This window comes from Oncorhynchus masou, chromosome 24 (genome assembly GCF_036934945.1).
Source record: "Oncorhynchus masou masou isolate Uvic2021 chromosome 24, UVic_Omas_1.1, whole genome shotgun sequence".
NCBI classification, from domain to species: Eukaryota; Metazoa; Chordata; class Actinopteri; order Salmoniformes; family Salmonidae; genus Oncorhynchus; species Oncorhynchus masou.
Genome location: NC_088235.1, coordinates 36,092,832 through 36,114,845, shown reverse-complemented (window position 1 = coordinate 36,114,845; position 22,014 = coordinate 36,092,832). Strand labels below are relative to the sequence as shown.

The 22,014-nt window shown below is 42.6% G+C and overlaps 2 protein-coding genes across 2 annotated transcripts in view; both read left to right on the top strand.

Moving 5' to 3' along the window:
* LOC135512094 (ras-related protein Rab-37-like) overlaps window positions 1-2,284 on the top strand; it is a 28,060-nt gene extending 25,776 nt beyond the window's left edge. Inside the window, exons 6-9 of the mRNA XM_064933753.1 lie at window positions 279-344; window positions 629-685; window positions 870-946; window positions 1,108-2,284. Coding sequence (XP_064789825.1) covers window positions 279-344; window positions 629-685; window positions 870-946; window positions 1,108-1,219 — 312 coding nt within the window. The 3' untranslated portion in view covers window positions 1,220-2,284. The remainder of the gene's footprint in view (window positions 1-278; window positions 345-628; window positions 686-869; window positions 947-1,107) is intronic.
* Window positions 2,285-8,343: 6,059 nt separating this feature from the next.
* The window catches only part of LOC135512093 (Na(+)/H(+) exchange regulatory cofactor NHE-RF1-like), a 36,546-nt gene continuing 22,875 nt past the window's right edge, over window positions 8,344-22,014 (top strand). The window contains exon 1 of the mRNA XM_064933751.1: window positions 8,344-9,005. Coding sequence (XP_064789823.1) covers window positions 8,571-9,005 — 435 coding nt within the window. The 5' untranslated portion in view covers window positions 8,344-8,570. The remainder of the gene's footprint in view (window positions 9,006-22,014) is intronic.

Below are 22,014 nucleotides of genomic sequence, written 5' to 3'. Positions count from 1 at the left end.
AATCCATTTTAGAATAAGGGTGTAATGTAATAAAATGTTGAAAAAGTCAATGAATCTGAATACTTTCCGAATGCACTATACCTATCCGGGTGTGGTAAGATCTGGCATGCGTCTGCAATGTAGTTGGCCACGAACTCGACCCTAAACCAATACTCGTTGCTCCCAGTTTACAGGTACTGTAGTATCGTTAGGGTTTCCCACTTGTTACGAACTCAGCATTAGCTGTGTTCCCGCAACCTCCCTTCTTGTCCTCTGATTGGCTGTTTCTCCCTCTGTAGGCGTGGCTTACAGAGATTCATGAGTATGCACAGAGGGATGTAGTCATCATGTTGCTGGGCAACAAGGTGAGAGGAATGTAAGGAATGGATAGGCCTGAAAAGCTTTTTGTAGTGGAAGAAAAGGAGAAGTATGCTGTTCGCCCTACCTCACATAACACCACACACAAATGATTGGACACACTCTCTGACTCACTCAAGCTGGTTATTCTTTCCAGTTATTCAACAGAAATGAGACGTTCAGATAATGCAAGTGCATTGTGTTTTACTCTGTTGACACTGAGATATTTGGCCTATTTGGATATTCTGGCCTTTCTCTTCTCCAATGGTGTGAATCTCTTTTCCCCCTACAGGCAGACATGGCCAGTGAAAGAGTGATCAGGAGAGACGAAGGAGAGAAGCTGGCCAGGGTGAGCAGCATGGTCACCTGTGAAGTAAATCATGCATTGATGCCAAGAACAGATATGTGCAACATTTACAGTTACGACAATATGTAGATCCTAATTTCAATTTAGGATTAAGCACAGAGTATTCTAAATTGACAATCCAATCCTCACCCAAGTTGAATGTAATAGATATGTTTTCCTCTCCAAGGAGTATTCTGTTCCTTTCATGGAGACAAGTGCCAAGACTGGGGTGAACGTTGATCTGGCTTTCATTGCAGTGGCAAAGTAAGTGACAACACCCACACTGGCGTCATGGAATTATGATAATAAAAAAAAATTCTTCCTCACTTTTTTTGTGCTCATCCTGCCATCCCTTCCTCCATCCATCCATCCATCCATCCATCCATCCATCCATCCATCCATCCATCTTTCTTTCGCTTCTGCAGGGAGCTGAAGCACAGGGCAGTACATGGCCAGCAGCCCAACGAGCCCAAGTTCCAGATTCATGAGTACATTGAGTCTCAGAAGGAAAAGTCTGGTTGCTGTAGCTACTTCTGATGCAGATACCTTTTTCTCTCACCTCTGACTCTATACTCCCCCGATCAGCATCAGCTCTGCCAGGTACAATCAAGGGGAGTGAAGACGTGCCATCTAAGTAGTACACAGCAAGGAACTTACAGGGAGGGAAGTACATCAACTAATCAGCTTCGGATGAGTGTGGGAGAATTGGCTTTGAGGTTTTTGTATTTATCCTTTACACAAATACAGAAATGCCATAGAAATATTTTCCCCCTTTTACAAGGAAGAGCTGTCTCAAGATTAACACATTTCCCCAAGGACCCATGATACTGTGTTATCATTAAAATGCAGTGCCATGCATGTGTCACAAGGTGGAAAGTGTTGGGTTCTAAGTCTGGGTTGAGCAGGCAGAGTGAAGCAGAGGCAGACAACAAAATAATGTTTTCAAACATTTATTTTCTTTGGCATGGTTTTCTCCACAGAAATTGCGATCAAAGTTTAAGCATGTTCTCCGTTAAAATTCTTACTTCAATTCCATAATTATTTTCCATACTTCATAGCATGCTCTTTTACTTTTAACTTTAAAACTCATGCTAGTTACAACCACAGATATACAAACCAAACAAAACAAAAAGGGTCCCAGGAAGCGATAGAGCCCAGAAGGCAGGCGTCTATTTTTTCAAGAGCTCAATTTCAGCTTGACCAAACTCAATTAGCAATGTGCTCTCACCAATCAAAGCCATAACACGTTCCGGCACAACCTGGGACCCACCATGCTTCCAGACAACATTCACTTCCTGTGAGCAGCTGCCTGGAACACAAAAACAAATGGGTTTAAATACAGCATTCAAAAGCATATGGTGTGTTAATCAACCAACACAAATGCTTCCATGCAAATAACTCACACCTGCTTTCAGATATATAATAATACAATTTCATAATATTATGCTGCTGAAGTTATTTCAGGTTGTCAATTTTAATATGAACTTGAGTATTTTATTCAGAATATTACAATATGTTATTTACCTGGTCAGTAGTTTCTTGTGAGAATGCCAATGTTGTATTTGATGTATGCTGCATGAAAATTATATTTTCTAAAATGTTTTGTATTTGTCTCTCACTTCACTGGGAATATTGTGTGTGTGTGTGTGTGTGTGCGTGTGTGAGAGAGAGAGAGAGAGAGAGAGAGAGAGAGAGAGAGAGAGAGAGAGAGAGAGAGAGAGAGAGAGAGAGAGGGAGCGCTCAAAGTTGGCACACACCGCCAGAGGGCAGTGTCTTTTAATTTATGTTCTGTTATTCCCTGAAGGGCTGAAGGCATCATGGTCAAATGTAAAACAATAAATGTAATGTTCTTATATTCACAATTGTGTGCTACATTGAACTTAGAAGGGTTTTATAGTTGACCTATTTTCATGAGATTTGTTTTTATTCTTTCAGGAACAAAGAAACGTGTTATCAGTTTGGATTAAGTCTATGGATGGGGAATCATGAAGAAGCTTTGCATTCACATAAATAGCCATAGCCTATTGATGACAGTGTCTATATCATAGAGATCCTATTAAATTAATTATAACAAAGCAACAGCAAACATGTCATCCCACACAAATGATGCAGCACCCCCTTGTGCCAATCAGTGTAAATGACAGATCTCTATGTCAAGACGTATTATTCACCTAAGTTTCATCAAAATCGAGCCATGGAAGTGTCTGAGATATCGCGTGTGACTAATGTACGTACAGTTGATTACTATGACTCCCCCCCTCCCTTGGGCCCATCAGTGTAATTTTGTAGACGATGGAATTTTATGGCAAGATGCATCATTCACCCAGTCTTCATCAAAACTGGGCCAGTGGTGTCTGAGATATTGTGTGGGTTAGCTAGACTTATATGCCTGACCATGTATGCCAAATTTCAGCACTCTAAGTCAAACAAATCAAGAGGTATAAACATGCCCTTTATAATGCCACCGTGAAGTCGATATGAATGTTCTTGCATATGTTGTCTTGACAGGGTTTGCAACATGTGTACCACAATTTGTTACAATACAAATAACCTTGACTGATTTACAGTGCCTTCAGAAAGTATTCAGACCTCTTCACTTTTTCCACATTTTGTTATGTTACAGCCTTATTCTTAAATGGATTAAATAAAACCAATTCCTCAGCAATCTACACACAATACCACATAATGACAATGCAAAAGCAGGTTTTTAGAAATGTTCGCAAATGTATTAAAAATAAAAAACAGAAATACCTTATTTACATAAGTATTCAGACCCTTTGCTATGAGACTCAAAATTGAGTTCAGGTGCATCCTGTTTCCATTGATCATCCTTGAGATGTTTCTACAACTTGATTGGAGTCCACCTGTGGTAAATTTAATTGATTGGACAGGATTTGGAAAGCCACACACCTGTCTGTATAAGGTCCAACAGTTGACATTGCATGTCAGCGCAAAAACCAAGCCATGAAGTCGAAGGAGTTGTCTGTAGAGCGCGTCCAGACACAGATCTCGGGAAAGGTACCAAAAAATGTCTGCAAGCCCATAATCTACTTGACATGTAATAGCCTAGGTGACAACTTTTGTTCATAGAGGAATTTAAAGGCAGCCCATTGGCTGTCTGATAAACTCAGTGACAGGGTTAGCCTCCCCATGATGTTCCGGTTTTGAGGGGAAATGGAAAGAGAGCCACTTTTTGAAGTTAACAAGGGTTTTCACTAATTACCTCAGCCACAAAGTCAAAATTGGCAATATCGGAAAAATGTGCTTTTTGGTTTTACTTTTAAGGTTATGGTTAGGAATAAGTTTAACAGTGTGGATAAGGTAGGGTTAGGTTTAAAATCGGATTTTTAAGAAAAATTGTAGAAATAGGCGGGTTTATGCTAAAGCCACTTTCTATCATTCTAAATTTCATCAGTTTGGATGAAACTCTTCCTCTTCCTTCTTCTCCATCCACTTTGAAAAGAAGGTTGACGACATCCACTCCTCATTCACTCAACCTACTGAGTCTACTGGTCACACTCTCAAAACTACCCTACGCCTTGACCTCTTTCTCCCCTCTTTCTCCAGATGAAATCCTGCAATTAGTGAGGTCCAGCCGCCCGACAACCTGCCCACTCTACCCCATCACTACCTCTCTTCTCCAGACCATCTCTGAAGACCTCCCTTCCCTCATCAACTCATCTCTGACCACTGGCTGAGTCCCCTCAAAATGACTTCAAAATGGCCAGAGTCGCTCCCCTCCTCAAGAAACCAACAACTCTACAGACCAGTATCCCTTCTTTTCTTTCCAAAACACTTGAGCGTGCTGTCTCTGACCAACTCTCTAGCTATCTCTCTCAGAACGATCTTCTTGACCCTAACCAGTCAGGCTTCAAGACGAGTCACTCAAGCGAGACGGTTCTTCTCTGTGTCATGGAGTCTCTCTGCACTGCCAAAGCTGACACTCTCCTCTGTTTTCATCCTCCTAGATCTATCTGCTGACTTTGACACTGTGAGCCATCAGATCCTCCTCTCCACCCTCTCAGGGCCGGGCATCTCAGGTTCTGCACACTTTGTATTGCATCCTACCTGGCAGGCCGCTCCGATCTGTGTCTGCATCGGGTACTGTTGACAACTCCACGGTGTCCCCCTCCCAGAGTGCAAAGAACCATGGCATGACCCTGTCGTTCTCTGCAAACATGAAAGCAATGACTCGCTCCTGTAGGTTCATGAGCCACATCATCCGTAGAGTACAACCCTACCTCACACAGGAAGCTGCTCAAGTCCTAATCCAGGCACTTGCCATCTCCTGTCTGGACTACTGCAACTCGCTGTTGGCTGGGCTCCCCGCTTGTGCCATCAAACCCCTGCAACTTATCCAGAATTTTGCAGCCCGCCTTGTCTTCAACCTTTCCAAGTTCTCCCATGTCTCTCCGCTCCTCCGCACACTCCACTGGCTTCCATGGTACTTCCCTACAGAGCAGCAAGTGGAACGGCCCCTCCCTTTCTTCAGGCTATGCTCAAACCCTACACTCCAAATCGAACACTCCGTTCTGCCACCTCTGGTCTCTTGGCGAGGGCCTACCTCGTCAAAGAGTATCTTAAATAATCCCACCTGCTAAATGACTAAAATGGAAATGTTTCACTTTGTGGCTGTGCTAACTAGTGACGATCGTTAACAAGGCAACACTCCATCTAAACTTTTCCACATTTACTGGATTGGTTGAACAGTGCAGAAGAGAACCTCCCCGGAATGTTTTTTTTTCTTCTCATCAAGACCAGTATGTAGGGAAGGGATCATCAACTAGATTCAGCCATGGGATTAATTTTTATGTTATTGTTCTTGAGCTCAAGGTCAGGGGGCTAGAACAAATAAGAATTTGTTCTTAACTGGCTTGCTTAGTTAAATAAAATAAATAAATTGCAAGTCATTTGAAGACCTCAAATTGGCCATAAGAAGCCCAAACAGATATATTTGACTAAAACATAATCATTTCAAAACTTACTTACATTTGTATACGATTACATACAGTATATACTGAGTATACCAAACAGTAGGAACACCTTCCTAATATTGAGTTGAACCCCTCCCCTGCTTTTGTTCTCAGAACAGCCTCGATTTGTCAGGGCATGGACTCTACAAGTTGTCAAAAGCGTTCCACAGGGATGCTGGCCCATGTTGACTCCAATGCTTGCCACAGTTGTGGCACAGTGGTATAAGGCACTGTATCTCAGTGCAAGAGTTGTCACTACAGTCCCTGGTTTGAATCAAGGCTGTATCACATCTGGCCGTGATTGGGAGTCCCATAGGGCAGCACACATTTGGCCCAGCGTTGGCCGGGGGAAGCTGTCATTGTAAATAAGAATTTGTTCCTAATTGAATTGCCTCGTTAAATTTGGAACATTCTTTATACACATGAGAAATTGTTGAGTGTGAAAAACCCAGCAGCTTTGCAGTTCTTGACACAAACCAGAGTGCATGGCACTTACTATCATACCCCATTCAAAGGCACTCAAATATGTTGTCTTGCTCAATCACTCTCTGATTGGCACACATACACAATCCATGTCTCAAGGCTTAAAAATCCTTCTTTAACTTGTGTCCTCCCCTCAATAAGGGATCTTAGCTTTCACCTGGTCAGTATATGTCATGGAAAGAGCAAGTGCTCTTAATTGTTTTTATACTCAGTGTGTGTCTCTATAATGCGATATCTTAACCACCATCGATAAGAAACATTACTGTGCAGCCGTATTCATTGATCTGGCCAAGGCTTTCGACTCTGTCAATCACCACATCCTCATCGGCAGACTCGACAGCCTTGGTTTCTCAAATGATTGCCTCGCCTGGTTCACCAACTACTTCTCTGATAGAGTTCAGTGTGTCAAATCGGAGGGTCTGCTGTCCGGACCTCTGGCAGTCTCTATGGGGGTGCCATAGGGTTCAATTCTTGGACCGACTCTCTTCTCTGTATACATCAATGAGGTCGCTCTTACTGCTGGTGAGTCTCTAATCCACCTCTACGCAGACGACACCATTCTGTATACTTCTGGCCCTTCTTTGGACACTGTGTTAACAACCCTCCAGGCAAGCTTCAATGCCATACAACTCTCCTTCCGTGGCCTCCAATTGCTCTTAAGTACAAGTAAAACTAAATGCATGCTCTTCAGCCGATCGCTACCTGCACCTGCCCGCCTGTCCAACATCACTACTCTGGACGGTTCTGACTTAGAATACGTGGACAACTACAGATACTTAGGTGTCTGGTTAGACTGTAAACTCTCCTTCCAGACCCATATCAAACATCTCCAATCCAAAGTTAAATCTAGAATTGGCTTCCTATTTCGCAAACAAAGCATCCTTCACTCATGCTGTCAAACATACCCTTGTAAAACTGACCATCCTACCAATCCTCGACTTTGGCGATGTCATTTACAAAATAGCCTCCAATACCCTACTCAATAAATTGAATGCAGTATATCACAGTGCAATCCGTTTTGTCACCAAAGCCCCATATACTACCCACCATTGCGACCTGTACGCTCTCGTTGGCTGGCCCTCGCTTCATACTCGTCGCCAAACCCATTGGCTCCATGTCATCTACAAGACCCTGCTAGGTAAAGTCCCCCCTTATCTCAGCTCACTGGTCACCATAGCATCTCCCACCTGTAGCACACGCTCCAGCAGGTATATCTCTCTAGTCCCCCCCAAAACCAATTCTTTCTTTGGCTGCCTCTCCTTCCAGTTCTCTGCTGCCAATGACTGGAACGAACTACAAAAATCTCTGAAACTGGAAACACTTATCTCCCTCACTAGCTTTAAGCACCAACTGTCAGAGCAGCTCACAGATTACTGCACCTGTACATAGCCCACCTATAATTTAGCCCAAACAACTACCTCTTTCCCTACTGAATTTAATTAATTAATTTATTTTGCTCCTTTGCACCCCATTATTTTTATTTCTACTTTGCACATTCTTCCATTGCAAATCTACCATTCCAGTGTTTTACTTGCTATATTGTATTTACTTTGCCACCATGGCCTTTTTTTGCCTTTACCTCCCTTATCTCACCTCATTTGCTCACATCGTATATAGACTTGTTTATACTGTATTATTGACTGTATGTTTGTTTTACTCCATGTGTAACTCTGTGTCGTTGTATGTGTCGAACTGCTTTGCTTTATCTTGGCCAGGTCGCAATTGTACATTTACATTTACATTTAAGTCATTTAGCAGACGCTCTTATCCAGAATTGTAAAGGAGAACTTGTTCTCAACTTGCCTACCTGGTTAAATAAAGGTTAAATAAATAAATAAAATAAAAATAACAATGAGTGAGAATACTTTGGAACAGATAAAAAAAAAAATCAATCGGAGCTGATATGCAAATAAAATCACTTGCGGGGCAAATTCTTTCATTACTATGCATGGGAATACTTTGGAACATATTTTGCTAAATTAAATACATGTTTTATTTTTTGCTCGGAAAATTTGGGGAACCCTTGCCAGTTGGGGAACCCTGGTTCTTGTTTCAGGCATTTATTTTTAAACTTCTATTCGTATAAAACAGCGTTTTCCTAAAGGAGATTACTGATTGGTCTTGTCACCTTTCAGACCAGAACGCGTCATGCGTCACCGTCACCTTTAAAAACTTAGCCCAGTTGATTTCAACATACATGCAATACTTCTTTTGTGGGTCTTGCAAGTGCAGTTCAAGCACAGTTACGTGATTTCAACTGTGAGGACCTTACCCGAAGCACAAGTGAAAGGTTTCAGCTAACAGAAAGTAAATTGTCACAGTGACACGCCGTGCGAATTAGTCTGTCTAATTTATTTTCGCTTGTTTGTTGTCCACTTTTCATTTATTTGTTGTGACTGTATCTGTGGGAATATTTGATCAGCGGCAACATTATGTCAAATCTCCGGCCTAGACTTTGTGTTTTAGGAAAGGGGTCGAATGGCTACGGCTTTCATCTGCACGGTGAGAAAGGGAAAACCGGACAGTTTATCCGACTCGTAGAACCAGACTCTCCCGCCGCCGCCGCCGGTCTCTTCGCCGGGGACCTACTGACGTTCGTTAACGGGGACAGCGTGGAGAGCGAGAGCCACCAGCAGGTCGTTGCCCGGATACGAGCCACAGTGGGCAGCCTCGAGCTGATCGTGGTAGACGCTAAAACGGCAGAGGTACTAAATAAGCACAGCTTAAAGTGCCGTAAAGAGTATGTCACGGAGGGGATCCCGTTACCAGGGGAAGCAGCGAAAAGCAACGGGACCTCGAGAGAGACGACCACTATACCGGCAGAGAACGGAAACCTTTCCCTACAGAGGCTGAGTGTCAACACCAAGGTAAAATGAACTTCAAGGAAAGTTTTATTTTTTATCTCCCCTTAGGTTAATTTCGCAGAATTACATTTTATGTGGGACATTTTCATAGGCCTTGTCATGGGATTGGATAGCTGACCAGGGGGCTACCACTTGCTGTCAACACATTGAACTGCAATAGAGATGTAGCCTACATCCTACCCTTGTAGTATGTAGGCTACATTGTGAACTATATTTTACCTACAGTGTTATGAATTAAGTGTGGTTTCCACTGCACACATAACGTTACCCTTTCTAAGGTCCAACAGGTGCCTATATTTTACTTACTCTCATTTTACTTACTCTTACTCTCCACCCTGCACAGCCAGAAGAGAACTGGCCACCCCTCATAGCCTGGTTCCTCTCTAGGTTTCTTCCTAGATTTTGGCCTTTCTCTGGAGTTTTTCCTAGCCACTTTTCCTACACCTGCATTGCTTGCTGTTTGGGGGTTTAGGCTGGGTTTCTGTACAGCACTTTAATATATCAGCTAATGTAAGGGCTATATAAATAAATTAGATTTGATTGTGTGACAAGGACAGACACGGGTAGAAATATGCATACATCACTATCTAATTTGATCTATCGAGAAAAGCTTTTATATTTTTTAAAATCTCTTATCAGAAGGCTATACAGACAACAACTACATACTTGATATTTCCTTATCTGAGCTGGAGTGTTTGGTTAAAAAGCATGCTTGAAAGGTCTTGTGAAAATGGTCAGAGACCTCAGTGGAATGCCACTGAACAGTTCTGTCTACCTGTTGGGTAGTCATTGTGTTAAATGGGTTCCTATTCTCTTCTAAAGCCCATGTTCAGGTTTGGCTTGTCAGACCAGATCTAGAGCCATGGCCCTGATGTTCCAAGCACTCCTGATGTCATGTTCATGTCTTCTGTTGGGATTGTAACATGAGCTGTTTTTATGAGCCTTCGGCTAAACTGGCAACACTTGAGATGCTGGTATAGTAGACCTATATCTGTTTTATGCAAATGATATTCCCTCTGGGTATGCTGTCTAAATCTAAGGTTTGTCGGTTCTGTCTGTCACTAGAAGCTAGGCCATATTTGTAAGCTCCATATGTCACTTTGAAGTTGGATGTTTAAATACACTTAGGTTGAAGTCATTAACTAATTTTCCAACCACTTCACAAATGTATTGTTAACAATCTATAGTTTTGCAAGTCGGTTAGGATGCATGCAGTTATGCATTAATTTTTACATAACTACTTGTTGCTATCCGACATTAGTCAGTGGCAATGATGATGATTATGAACATGGTCTTTTGCCTGCAATGCAGTGAAGAAATGACGACAACAATAACGTCTAATGTAACTGGCCCCTCTAACAGTACAACTGGCCCCAGGTACTACATTCCTCTGCACAAACAATAGTACGCAAGTATAAACACCATGGGACCACTCAGCCATCATACTGCTCAGGAAGGAGACGTGTTCTGTCTCCTAGAGATTAATGTGCTTTGGTGTGAAAAGTGCAAATCCATACCAGAACAACAGCAAAGGACCTTGTGAAGATGCTGGAGGAAACGGGTACAAAAGTACCTATATCCACAGTAAAACGAGTCCTATGTCGACACAACCTGAAAGGCCGCTCACAGCAAGGAAGAAGCCACTGCTCCAAAACCGCCATTAAAAAAGCCAGACTACAGTTTGCAACTGCACATGGGGACAAAGATGATAGTACTTTTTGGAGAAATGTCCTCTGGTCTGATGAAATAAAAATAGAACTGTTTGGCCATAATGACCAATGTTATGTTTGGAGGAAAAAGGGGGAGGCTTGCAAGCCGAAGACCACCATCCCATCCATGAAGCACGGGGGTGGCAGCATCATGTTGTGTGGGTGCTTTGCTGCTGGAGGGACTGGTGCACTTCACAAAATAGATGGCATCATGAGGAGAGGAATTTGATGTGAATATATTGAAGCAACATCTCAAGACATCAGTCAGCAAGTTAAAAGCTTGGTCGTAAATGGGTCTTCCAAATGGACAATGTCCCCAAGCATACTTCCAAAGTTGTGGCAAAAGGGCTTAAGGACAACAAAGTCAAGGTATTGGAGTGGCCATCACAAAGTCTTGACCTCAATCTCAAAGAAAATGTGTGGGCAATTTAAAGGCAATGCTACCAAATACTAATTGAGTGTATTTAAACTTCTGACCCACTGGGAATGTGATGAAAGAAATAAAAGCTGAAATCATTCTCTACTATTATTCTGACATTTCACATTCTTAAAATAAAGTGGTGATCCTAACTGACCTAAGACTGGGAATTTTTACTAGGATTAAATGTCAGGAATTGTGAAACTGAGTTTAAATGTTCTTAGCTAAGGTGTATATAGCCCCCCCATCCCCCAGTCCATGTCGTGTTATTCAATTTAATCTAAAAGGCAACATTGATCACAGATTAGCACTAGTACTTTGAGATGGTTTATGAATATGGGCCCAGCACAAAATGGCTACCAATCCATCTTTAATGATCAGAAAAAGAAAACTCCTTGTTTTCCCAAGGTTGGAATATCAGGAATTCCTTATTAATCACGAAACTTTTATCTCTGAGAAAGTGACAGCTGAGCTCTAACATACTCATTCCTCCCTGGCTCCTCAACCTCTCCACCCCTCTGTACCTCACCAGCCTCATACAGTGGGTTATGAAATGCTTTTTTATATGGTAATTAATCTGTGAGTGTGCAGAGGTCAGTCACATAGGCAGAACTTGTACAACATATTTGTGTAGCCGTGTTAGGCAGTGCAAGGTCTACCTTCCTGATTTATAGTTATTGTGCAACAGCGGCACAAATGGGAAATTAAGAAATCAGATCACTCTTGGGCTTGCCTTGATGTGTAGCTAGTGTTTCCCCTAAATCATAGTTTGCATCCCAAATGGCACGCTTCATGTACTGTAGGGATTAATGTGCCATTTGGGACGAACACAAAAGTTCTTGTAAATAGTCGGTCCCACAAGGGCCTTGAGTTTTTCCTTACCACATGACCTGAACTGAACAAATTCTGGCTTCTGTAAATAGGAGGGTTTCATAGTCTGTTCATCCTGATCTGTCAGATTCTGTGTCTGATGTGTTCCGACCATAGAGATGTATAGAGATCTCTACTTGGAAATAACCTGTTTTTGCATGGACATTGCCATTGAGGGCTTCCACAATTTTTTTTGTAAAGTAGTCAACTGGGTGGAGATTCCTATGGGTTGGAGCGAACAGCCAATAATCAAAGCATTGTCTTCAAATTGGTTTGTAAATGGCTTTAAGCTATATTACATTTTAGTCATTTAGCAGATGCTCTTATTCAAAGGGACTTAGTTAATGCATTCATTTTAAGATAGCTAACTAGGCGTATGGTGCAAGTCACTACTTCACAGGAGAGGGAAACAGTTAATTTTTGATAAATGTATTTTTTGGCAGGAATGCCTTCTGGAACATGTGAATGTTCATGTGCCTTAATAACAAACTTGTATGGTATTTGTAGCTAGCTACATGTCTAAGCAAGTAACAATTTTACTGTACCGTTTACACCTGTATCCTGTGCATGTGACGACTAAACTTTTTAAAATTTGATCTAGTGTGTGTTTACCAGAGACGGTATTGTGAAGAACAACATGCACCAAAGTCAAATTAGGATATAACGTTAGGCCAATGAGACGGTGGCCAAGTTCTAAAATTCTCTGGTTGAATGCCCTGCTTTTTAATTTGTCACACTCACAACAGTAAGCTATTTTCTGTAATTAACTAATTAATGATCTTGTTGTGTTTATTTTCCTGTAATAATGAATACAAATGAGCTGAAGTAAAGACGTTGTCCACTATGATATGGGCTTTATTTGAACTGGCTAACCAGCTAACTTAACATTAGCTAGCTAACAAGCTAGAAACAAATCAGCACATTGTTTAGAAAGTTGCTTTTAGTTGCCTGGTTTGCTAGATTGACATACTAAATTCACTTTTAAATAGATGGGTTAATTTGTGTTAAAATACAGTTATGCTATTTTGGAACACCAAGCTGCTGATGTTTTTGTGTTTTATACTTTTTCATAACGACAAGTTTGATGTTGGACGGCAATAGAATGTTCATGTCGATTTTAGAAGTAGCCTTTTAATTGTTTAGTACACTACCGTACTCACTCTGTTTAGCACATGGCCTCATGTTAGTCCTTAAAGAGATGGGTGGGGCTAAGGCTTAAGAGGGTGTGAATGATGCTGAATGGGTATAGACAAAGAAGAGCTCTCCAGTAGGTGTACCAAAACAGTCAAGTGCCAAGTGGGGTTACAAGTTTATCACCTTTCAAAGCAGAATACTTTCCCATTATTTTATCAACTGTAGTGTTTGATATACAATTTTCAGTTTGAGTCGCTACTTTTATCAAATGTAAAAAAATCACTATTTTTTTTGGGGGGGGAGTGTTATTATTTAGGATACTCTAGAGGTAGGGTTTCAGTTTCTGGAAGATTGGTAGGGACCTAGCTTCAGGGGAAAACTGGTTCCACCATTGAGATGCCAGGAGGGGTGGGAGGGCCAGGAAATCAGAGGTGACAGACTGGCGTTCTCAAATTGGGGTGTAGGGTTTGAGCATAGCCTGAAGGTATGGAGGGGCAGTTCCTCTTGCTGCTCCATAGGCAAGTACCATGGTCTTGTTGTGGATGCGAGCTTCAACTGGAAGCCAGTGGAGTGTGTGAAAGAGAGCGACGACAAGGTCGAACTTGAAGGTGTTACCAGGCGGGCTGCAGCATTCTGGAGAAGTGCCATTTAACCCTGGCAACAAGTGGGCAGCCCAGCCAACAGCGAATTGCTGTAGTTCAGACGAGAGATGACAAGTGCCTGGATTAGGACCTGCGACGCTTCATGTGTGAGGTAGGGTCGTACTTTACGGCTGTTGTAGTACATGAACCTGCAGGAGGGAGCCACTGATTTGATGTTAGCAGAGAACGTTAGGGTGTTGTCCAGGGCCATGCCCTGGACAACACCCACGGTGGGCACTGTGGAGTTGTCAACCATGATGGGCAGGCCTTCCCCGGGAAGTGAAGCAGCTTCATCTTGTTGAGCTTGAGGTGGTGGACCAACATCTACCAGGTGATGTGTGTGTGTGTGTGGCCACCTGGGTATCTGAAGGAGGAAAGTAGTGTCATCTGCATAGCAACGATGGCAGAGACCATGTGAGGATATGAGTGACTTGATGTATAGAGCGAAGAAGAGGGCCAGAGCTGAGGTCTGGGGGACACCAGTAGTGAGTTTGTGGCGCAGACACCGAGCCTCTCCTCGTCACCTGGTATGAGCGGTCTGCCAGGTAGGCTGCATTCCAAGAGTGTGCAGAGCTTGAGACACCCAGCCCTGGGAAGGGAGAGCTCTCAAGTGTTTTGGAAAGAAAATAAAGGAGACTGCTCATCTCTGTATCACAGAGGCTCTCCGCACCGACAAAGCGTACTCTCCTCTTTTCTCATCCTCCTTGGTTTGTAGTTTTTCATGTCAGAGGAGTCAAGTGTTGGTTTCTTGAGGAGGGGAGTGACTCGGGCCATTTTAAAGTCTGAGGGTACGCAGCCTCCGGTCAGCGATGAGGAATGGGATAAGGTCTCTGGAAGAGGGAATGCTGTCAAGCGGGCAGGTTGCCGGGTGGCCTGACCTCACTAGTTGCAGGATTTCATCTGGAGAAAGAGGTAAAGTGTGAATGGGACCAGTGGACTCAATATGCTGAGTAAATGAGGAGTGGATGTTGTCAACCTTCTTTTCAAAGTGGTTGACAAAGTCATCCGTGGAGGATTAAGGCGGCAGGAGAAGGCGGAAAATACTTTCCAAGGGCTAGAGGCAGAACCCTTGACATTTAGGGTGATTTAAAAAGTGGCTTTAGCAGCTGATCCAGAGGAAGAGAAGGTAGGGAGTAAAAGGGTGCTGGGTCCTCCGGATGTCTAGTTTTCCTCAATATTTCACTCAGCTGCTCGCAGCCTTGTTCTGTAAGTTTGCAATGAGTCACTCACAAAGGGGCAGAATCAGAAGACTGGGAGGCGAAGGGTTTAGCAGAATGGAGAGAATGAAGATTTTGACGGCGTATTACCATTGGGTAGGGGCTGAGTGGCTAGGGTTGGAGGAGGAGGAGACAGAAAAGGAAACAAAGTACTGACCAGAGACCTAGAGGTTGAAGTGAGCTGGCAATCAGCCTATAGTAAAGATGAGGTAAAGCATATTGCCAGCCTTGGGAGGGAACTGGGAAAGGGTTAGGTCAAGAGGCAAGGAGGGGAAAGAGTTTGAAATAATTGAATCGAAGGCAGACGTCTGGAGGTTGATGTCGCCAAGTACAAAGAGTGGTGATCCATGTCTCCGTTAGGGCGAAGTCAAGGGACTGAAGGGCAGCATAGTCTGAAATGAACTTGGCGTTCTTGACCGCAGATCGGCTGTTCCAAATGCTGCCAGTGACCAGGAATTCCACATGGGTTATGTGCAGGGTACACTAAATATCACCATCTAATGGCCACTAAGTAAATGAAAAAATTTGGTTCAAGACCACAATGCTGCAATATCAAAAGAAAGCCTCAATGGAGCTGCCCATTCTCTTACAGATGTCATAATGGCACAGATACAAAGTTGAGATCTCTATCCATATCTATGATTCTGACCTTACCTTGATCCATGGCTCTGTCCTAAATGGCACCCTATTTTTTTATTTAACCTTAACTGACTTGCCTAGTTAAATAATAACGTTCTTATTTACAATGACTGCCTAGAAACAATGGGTTAACTGCCTTGTTCAGGGGCAGAACGACAGATTTTTACCATGTCAGCTCAGGGATTCGATCTAGCAACCTTTTGGTTAGTAGTCCAACACTCTAACCACTAACCACCAGTGCAACTAATGCACTGCTACCTTTAACTAATCTTCTGTGATCAAGTGTCCGGAGGCCCAGAAAGGCCTTGGCTCTCTAAAGGTTCTGCATTCCTTCCTGATGGGACACTTGGTAGGACCTGGCTGATACTGGTCTAATATGGCCTACAATCCAAATGGTACCCTATTTCCTATTTAGCGCACTAGGGACTATAGGGCTCTGGTAAATAGTTGTACACCATGGGAATAGGGTGCTGTTTGGGAGTTGGGGTTCGGTGACATCAACCTTTGTCCTATTGTGATTATGTACTCCTAAAACATTGGGATATACAATGGTATTGCCCCCTATTGGCCACCCCCTATGAGTTTAAAAAAAAATAAAAAATAAAGTTGAAGTTAAAACCACTGGTCTGTAGTGCGGAATCGCATGCTACAACTGGACTAATCATGACGATATAATGTTGTTGAAAGCCTGGGCAGCAGCTTTGTGTAGACAAATCTTTTCTAATATTCCTTTCTAGAAAAAAGGTGCTACGTAGAACGATATAGGGTTCTTCGTTTTTTCCCCTTGTATAGAGTTTTACCTATGACCCTTTGTCAGAGGAGGCTGGTGGGAGAAGCACAAGGAGGTTAATGTTTAAACACTGAGGTAAACACTAATGCTCAGGCACTATTTAAAAGATACAAATAGAACTCATCTGAATAGGCATTTTTATGTAGAAACCTTGCCTTCCAAACAATCAAAGAACCCTTTCTTCCAAAATGTCAGCTTGCCTTAACTTACCTCTCTTTTGAAACGGCTATGTCAAGCTTGGACGCAGTGAGATAATCTCAAGAAAATTTGCTGATGCACAAAGCAACTCAAACAACATTTGAAGTTCCATAAATTATGTACACAAATAATTTTGTCATCTCCTGTTTTCGCATGTCTCTTCTGTTGCAGTTCGTAGCAGCACTGATCGATGTGTTGACATGACAACTGCGTCAGTTTTGAACTACCCACCACCCCGTTTGTTCCATGCTGGCTGAAGACCTAGCTAGCCAGTAACTAGCGAACACCAGACACAAAAGAAAGGGGAAACCTTCAATACATGACCAAAAATATACATGAACACCTGCTCGTCAAACAACTCATTACAAAATCATGGAGTTGGTCCCCCCTTTGCATCAATAAAAGCATCCACACTTCTGGGAAGGCTTTCCACTAGATGTTGGAACATTGCTGCGGGGACTTAGTGAGGTTGGGCACTGATGTTGGGCGATTAGGCCTGGCTCGCAGTTTGCGTTCCAGTTCATCCCAAAGGTGTTTCATGAGGTTGAGGTCAGGGCTCAGTGCAGGCCAGTCAAGTTCTTCCACACTGATCTCGACAAACCAATTCTGTATGGACCTCGCAGTGTGAACGGGCGCAATGTCATGCTGAAACCGGAAAGGGCCTTCCCCAAAATATTGCCACAAAGTTGGAAGCACAGAATCGTCTAGAATGTAATTGTATGCTACAGCATTACTGGAACTAAGGGTCTTAGCCCGAACCATGGAAAAACAGCCCAAGCCCTTTATTCCTTATCCACCAAACTTTACAGTTGGCGTACATTTGCGCAGGTAGCGTTCTCCTGGCATCCTCCAAACCCATATTCATCTGTCGTACTGCCAGATGGTGAAGCGAACTGACTTGTTGGAAAGGTGGCATCCTATGACGGTGCCATGTTGCAAGTTACTGAGCTCTTCTTTTTGAATTTGGGTAGGGGCCAGCAAGTTAATGATCAAACTTTATCGATATAGTCATTTTTCATGTTCTGCTTTCATCAAAATATCACCCAACTTGTTAATCTTGATTTTGACTGTTCAGGACCTTTTTAACTTGCCCTTTTACCTATGAACCGACACCGTTATAACTGTAGTAACATTGTATTAACATGCAGTTACCTAATAATACAAAAGTGGGTCTTTTGAGTGGTACCCATGGATTTAATGTGTAGAAATAAACTTGAACTTAATTGACCCCTGTCTTGTCTCTTATAGCCAAGGTGGCAAAGAGTTGACATGCTGTGTAACCTGTTACCATGGAGATCTTTATTGGTGTCACCATAACAACTAGTACCCACAAGCCCCTGGACAATGTTGACATCATCTCACGGAGCTATTTACTGCTCTGGGTTGTTTACTCAGTGACACACAACACACACGTGCACAGTGGGCTGAGTGCCAGGAGATCCCTACCAAAGAGGGTTCAACACACTCCTCCCAGACTGTTCTGTTACTCATAACAACCTCAAACAAATCATGTCATTTGTATTACTCATTCATTTGTGTAATGGTAAGGTTTTTGTTTTGATTTTCAACTTTGAGGCCCTCCATTTGAGAGTTCATCAACACTTGCCGCACCACACACTCTACGGCCCTTCATTTAACCCAGGCTCACCTTTGGTTGTCCAACTGGTCATCTACTAGAGATGGAGAATTACTACATCCAGTTTAATGGTGATTTCACTTGGCTTAGATTAGGCTGTAAGTTCTTAATGAGTGGGGCCTTGGTTCTCTGTTTTTCTGTGAGGTTTCAGGCTCTGTACACGGCTCCTCTAATCATTCAAATTGAGTGTCTACAAAATGTCACTGTCAACATCACTAAGCAGGCGTTGTTTGCCACTTTGTATGTGTACAGTTGCAATATTGTAAGTGTGTGACTGTGTTTGGCGGAAGGCATGTGGTTTGCTGGTATTGCTCTGTGGAGATTCTAGGGCCAGTAGGGAGTACAGTAGGTTAGGCCATGGTGCTGTACATGCTGCTTGCTAGAGATGTTCTGGGCCTATCATAACTATTTGGTTCATAGGAGATGCCATTCCTTTGTATCTGACTGTCTAGACTGTTTGAATTGTTAGCTTTCATTATGTTCTCTACAGGTATAAACCCTTGTTTGAAGCCAACTCAGAACCATGTATAAAGACAGTCCGTTGATAATGAGCCATCTAGCTTCTGGTGTTTGAGGTTTAGGGTGGAGCTGCATCATCAGTCTATCTGAGAGCGAAATAAACACTTCCTGTGTGTTCTGAGCTGGTTGCCATGGCGACAAAACAGGAAAGAAAAGACTGTCTGTCTCACTCAATGTTTGTTCTGCTGGTTGATTGATAGACAGGAGATGGTAGTCATAATGTGTATTGTGTCAGAACACACACAGCTCTCTGTGTGGATAAGCAGATTATCTTCCTTTGTTCTGACTCATATCAGACAAAGTCCATGGTAGTTCAAGTTGTGTTTATCATATAGTATAACATGTACAGTGCATTTGGAAAGTGTTTAGACCCCTTTTTTCCACATTTTGTAATGTCTAAACTTGACTAAATAATTGTATTTTTCCTCGTCAAGCTTCACACAATACCCCATAATGACAAAGTGAAAATATTTGCAAATGTGTTCAAAATAAAAACTTAAGTATGTGTATCCTGTTTCCATTGGTCATCCTTGATGTTTCTACAACTTGATTGGTGTCCACCTGTGGTAAATTCAATTGATTGGACATGATTTGGAAAGGCGCACACCTGTACATATAAGGTCCCACAGTTGCATGTCGGAGAAAAAACCAAGCCATGAGGTTGAAGGAATTGTCCATAATGCTCAGAGACAGGAGTGTGTCAAGGCACAGCTCTGGGGAAGGATACGAAAAAATGTCTGCAGCATTGAATGTCTCAAATAACACAGGCCTCCATCATTCTTAAATGGAAGCAATTTGGAACCACCAAGACTCTACTTAGAGCTGGCTGCCTAGCCAAACTGTGCAATCGGGGGGGAAAGGCCTTGGTCAGGGAGGTGACCAAGAACCTGATGGTCACTCTTACAGAGCTCCGGAGTTCCTCTGTGGAGATGGGACAACCTTCCAGAACAACAAACCATCTCAGCAGCACACTACCAATCAGGCCTTTATGATAGAAAGGCCTAACGGAAGCCAGCCAGTAACTGGAACATGACAGCCCACTTGGAGTTTGCCAAAAGGCACCTAAAGGACTCTGACCATGAAAAACAAGATTCTCTGGTCTGATGAAACCAAGATGGAACTCTTTTGGCCTGAATGCCAAGCGTCCTGTTGGGAGGAAACCTGGCACCATCCCTATGGTGGTGGCAGCATCATGCTGTGGGGATGTTTTTCAGCGTCAGGAACTGTGAGACTAGTCAGGATCGAGGGAAAGATGAATGGAGAAAATTAGAGATCCTTGATGAAAACCTGCTCCAGAGCACTCAGGTGACGGTTCACCTTCCAACCTGACAACGAACCTAAGCACACAGCCAATACAACGCAGGGGTGGCTTCTGGACAAGTCTCAATGTCCATGAGTGGACTTGAACCAGATCGAATATCTCTGGAGAGACCTGTAAATAGCTGTGTAGCAAAAATTCCGATCCAACCTGACGGAGCTTGAGATCTCCAAATACAGGTGTACTAAGCTTGTAGCGTCATACCCAAGATGACTCGAGGCTGTAATTTCTGCCAAAGTTGCTTCAACAAAGTACTGAGTAAAGGTTCTGAATACTTATGTACTTAAATGTTTTATTTTTTTAACACATTGTCAAATGTCTATAAACCAGTTATTGCTTTGTCATTATGGGGCATTGTGTGTAGATTGAGGGGGGGAAGAAACAATTTAATCAATTTTAGAATAAGGCTGTAATGTGGAAAAAGTCAAGGGGTCTAAATACTTTCCGACTGCACTATATATGGGTTTAGTTCTGAAAAGCCGGCTTCTCTTGTGAACTTCAGACTTGTTTTCAGAGAGTGAGACTAAATGTTGTGTGATGTAAGAGGCATGGTAATGTTGTGGTCATGATATGTAGCTCCAACAGGCTGTTCCTGTTTACTGCATTTTCTCTTTGACTGGAGCACAGGTGAAAGGACTCGTGCTGCTAGCTATAGCAATGTTGCTCTGTTCAGATTCAGTCAACCATGAGGCCATGCCCAGTTAGATGGCCTGCTCAAGGTATGATCTAAAAGGATGGGAGAGACCCATCCCCAGTCCTCCTGTCTGACTCTGTCTACCTGCCTGTGTGTCTGATGCATTGATACGGACACTCATATTTTCGAACACAGGCCTAATCAGTGCTCTATCCTCAGATGTTACCAGGTGGTGTCAGATAAGAGGTACTTTTGTATGACTGACTGTTGAAGAAGTGTCTTCTTATGGATGCCTCCCAAATGGCACCCTTTTCCTTATGCAGTGCCCTATGGGCCCTGGTCAAAAGTAGTACATTATATAGGGAATAGGATACCATTTGGGGACAACCTGTGTCTTCACTTGACACTGTGACTAGTCTACTGCTATAAGCACATATCTCTTCAAATAAGGTCCTCTCTAGTGTGGACTGTCAGGCTGATTTGACTTGGATTTGCATCCTTCTGTAGTTAGTTGATTTCTATCTGGGTGGTTATGCAAGATGACAGTGCAGATCTAAGTTCAAAGGTTTCACACACTCTCAATACTCAACACCTATAAAACACCCCAAAAATCTTCATGTATGGGCTAAATGTTTGTTTGCCCTCTTGCCACTGTAGATATCCATCTCTTCACAATGATAGTCATAAAGACTCATTAAAACAACAGGACTTTAGAATTCCCCCAATGAGAACTGTAAGTTTGGTGGGTGTGTGTGGTTTGCAGTCCAGTGTCCCCTAGATCATGGGTTTTTAAACTGTTCTCTCCCATGTACCCCTGGCAAACTGGCAACTAATGGAACCACATCACATGTTAGCAAAAACAACAACAATTGCAAGTCAAAGTAATCAACATTTATTTAAAATTAATAGATTTTGGCCATTTCTTTATTTTGACTTCACCAAAGTTCATTGGTAGAGAAAGTGTAAACTAAACTGTCTATTAGCTAGAAAGTTATCTTGGTGGCTTTTGTAAAGCAATTTTTCTGCATTTCTACACTTTCCTTTTGAGTTGAGAGAATGTTGCAGTTTTGAAGCTAATTTTCAGCAATTCTACACAGTTTGGCATGGCTAATGCTGTGTTAAGCTCAAACATGACAATCAATGGCCCTAAAATGCAAGCTTTTTAAAAATTGACTGTCTAGCTGTTATTCAATTGTTAGTTCTCAAAGATGGTGCTGTTTATTTATTTATTAGTTCAATGTCTTTTCTGCATGCTTTCTATCTGGTTTTGGTCATTTTAAGGTGACAGT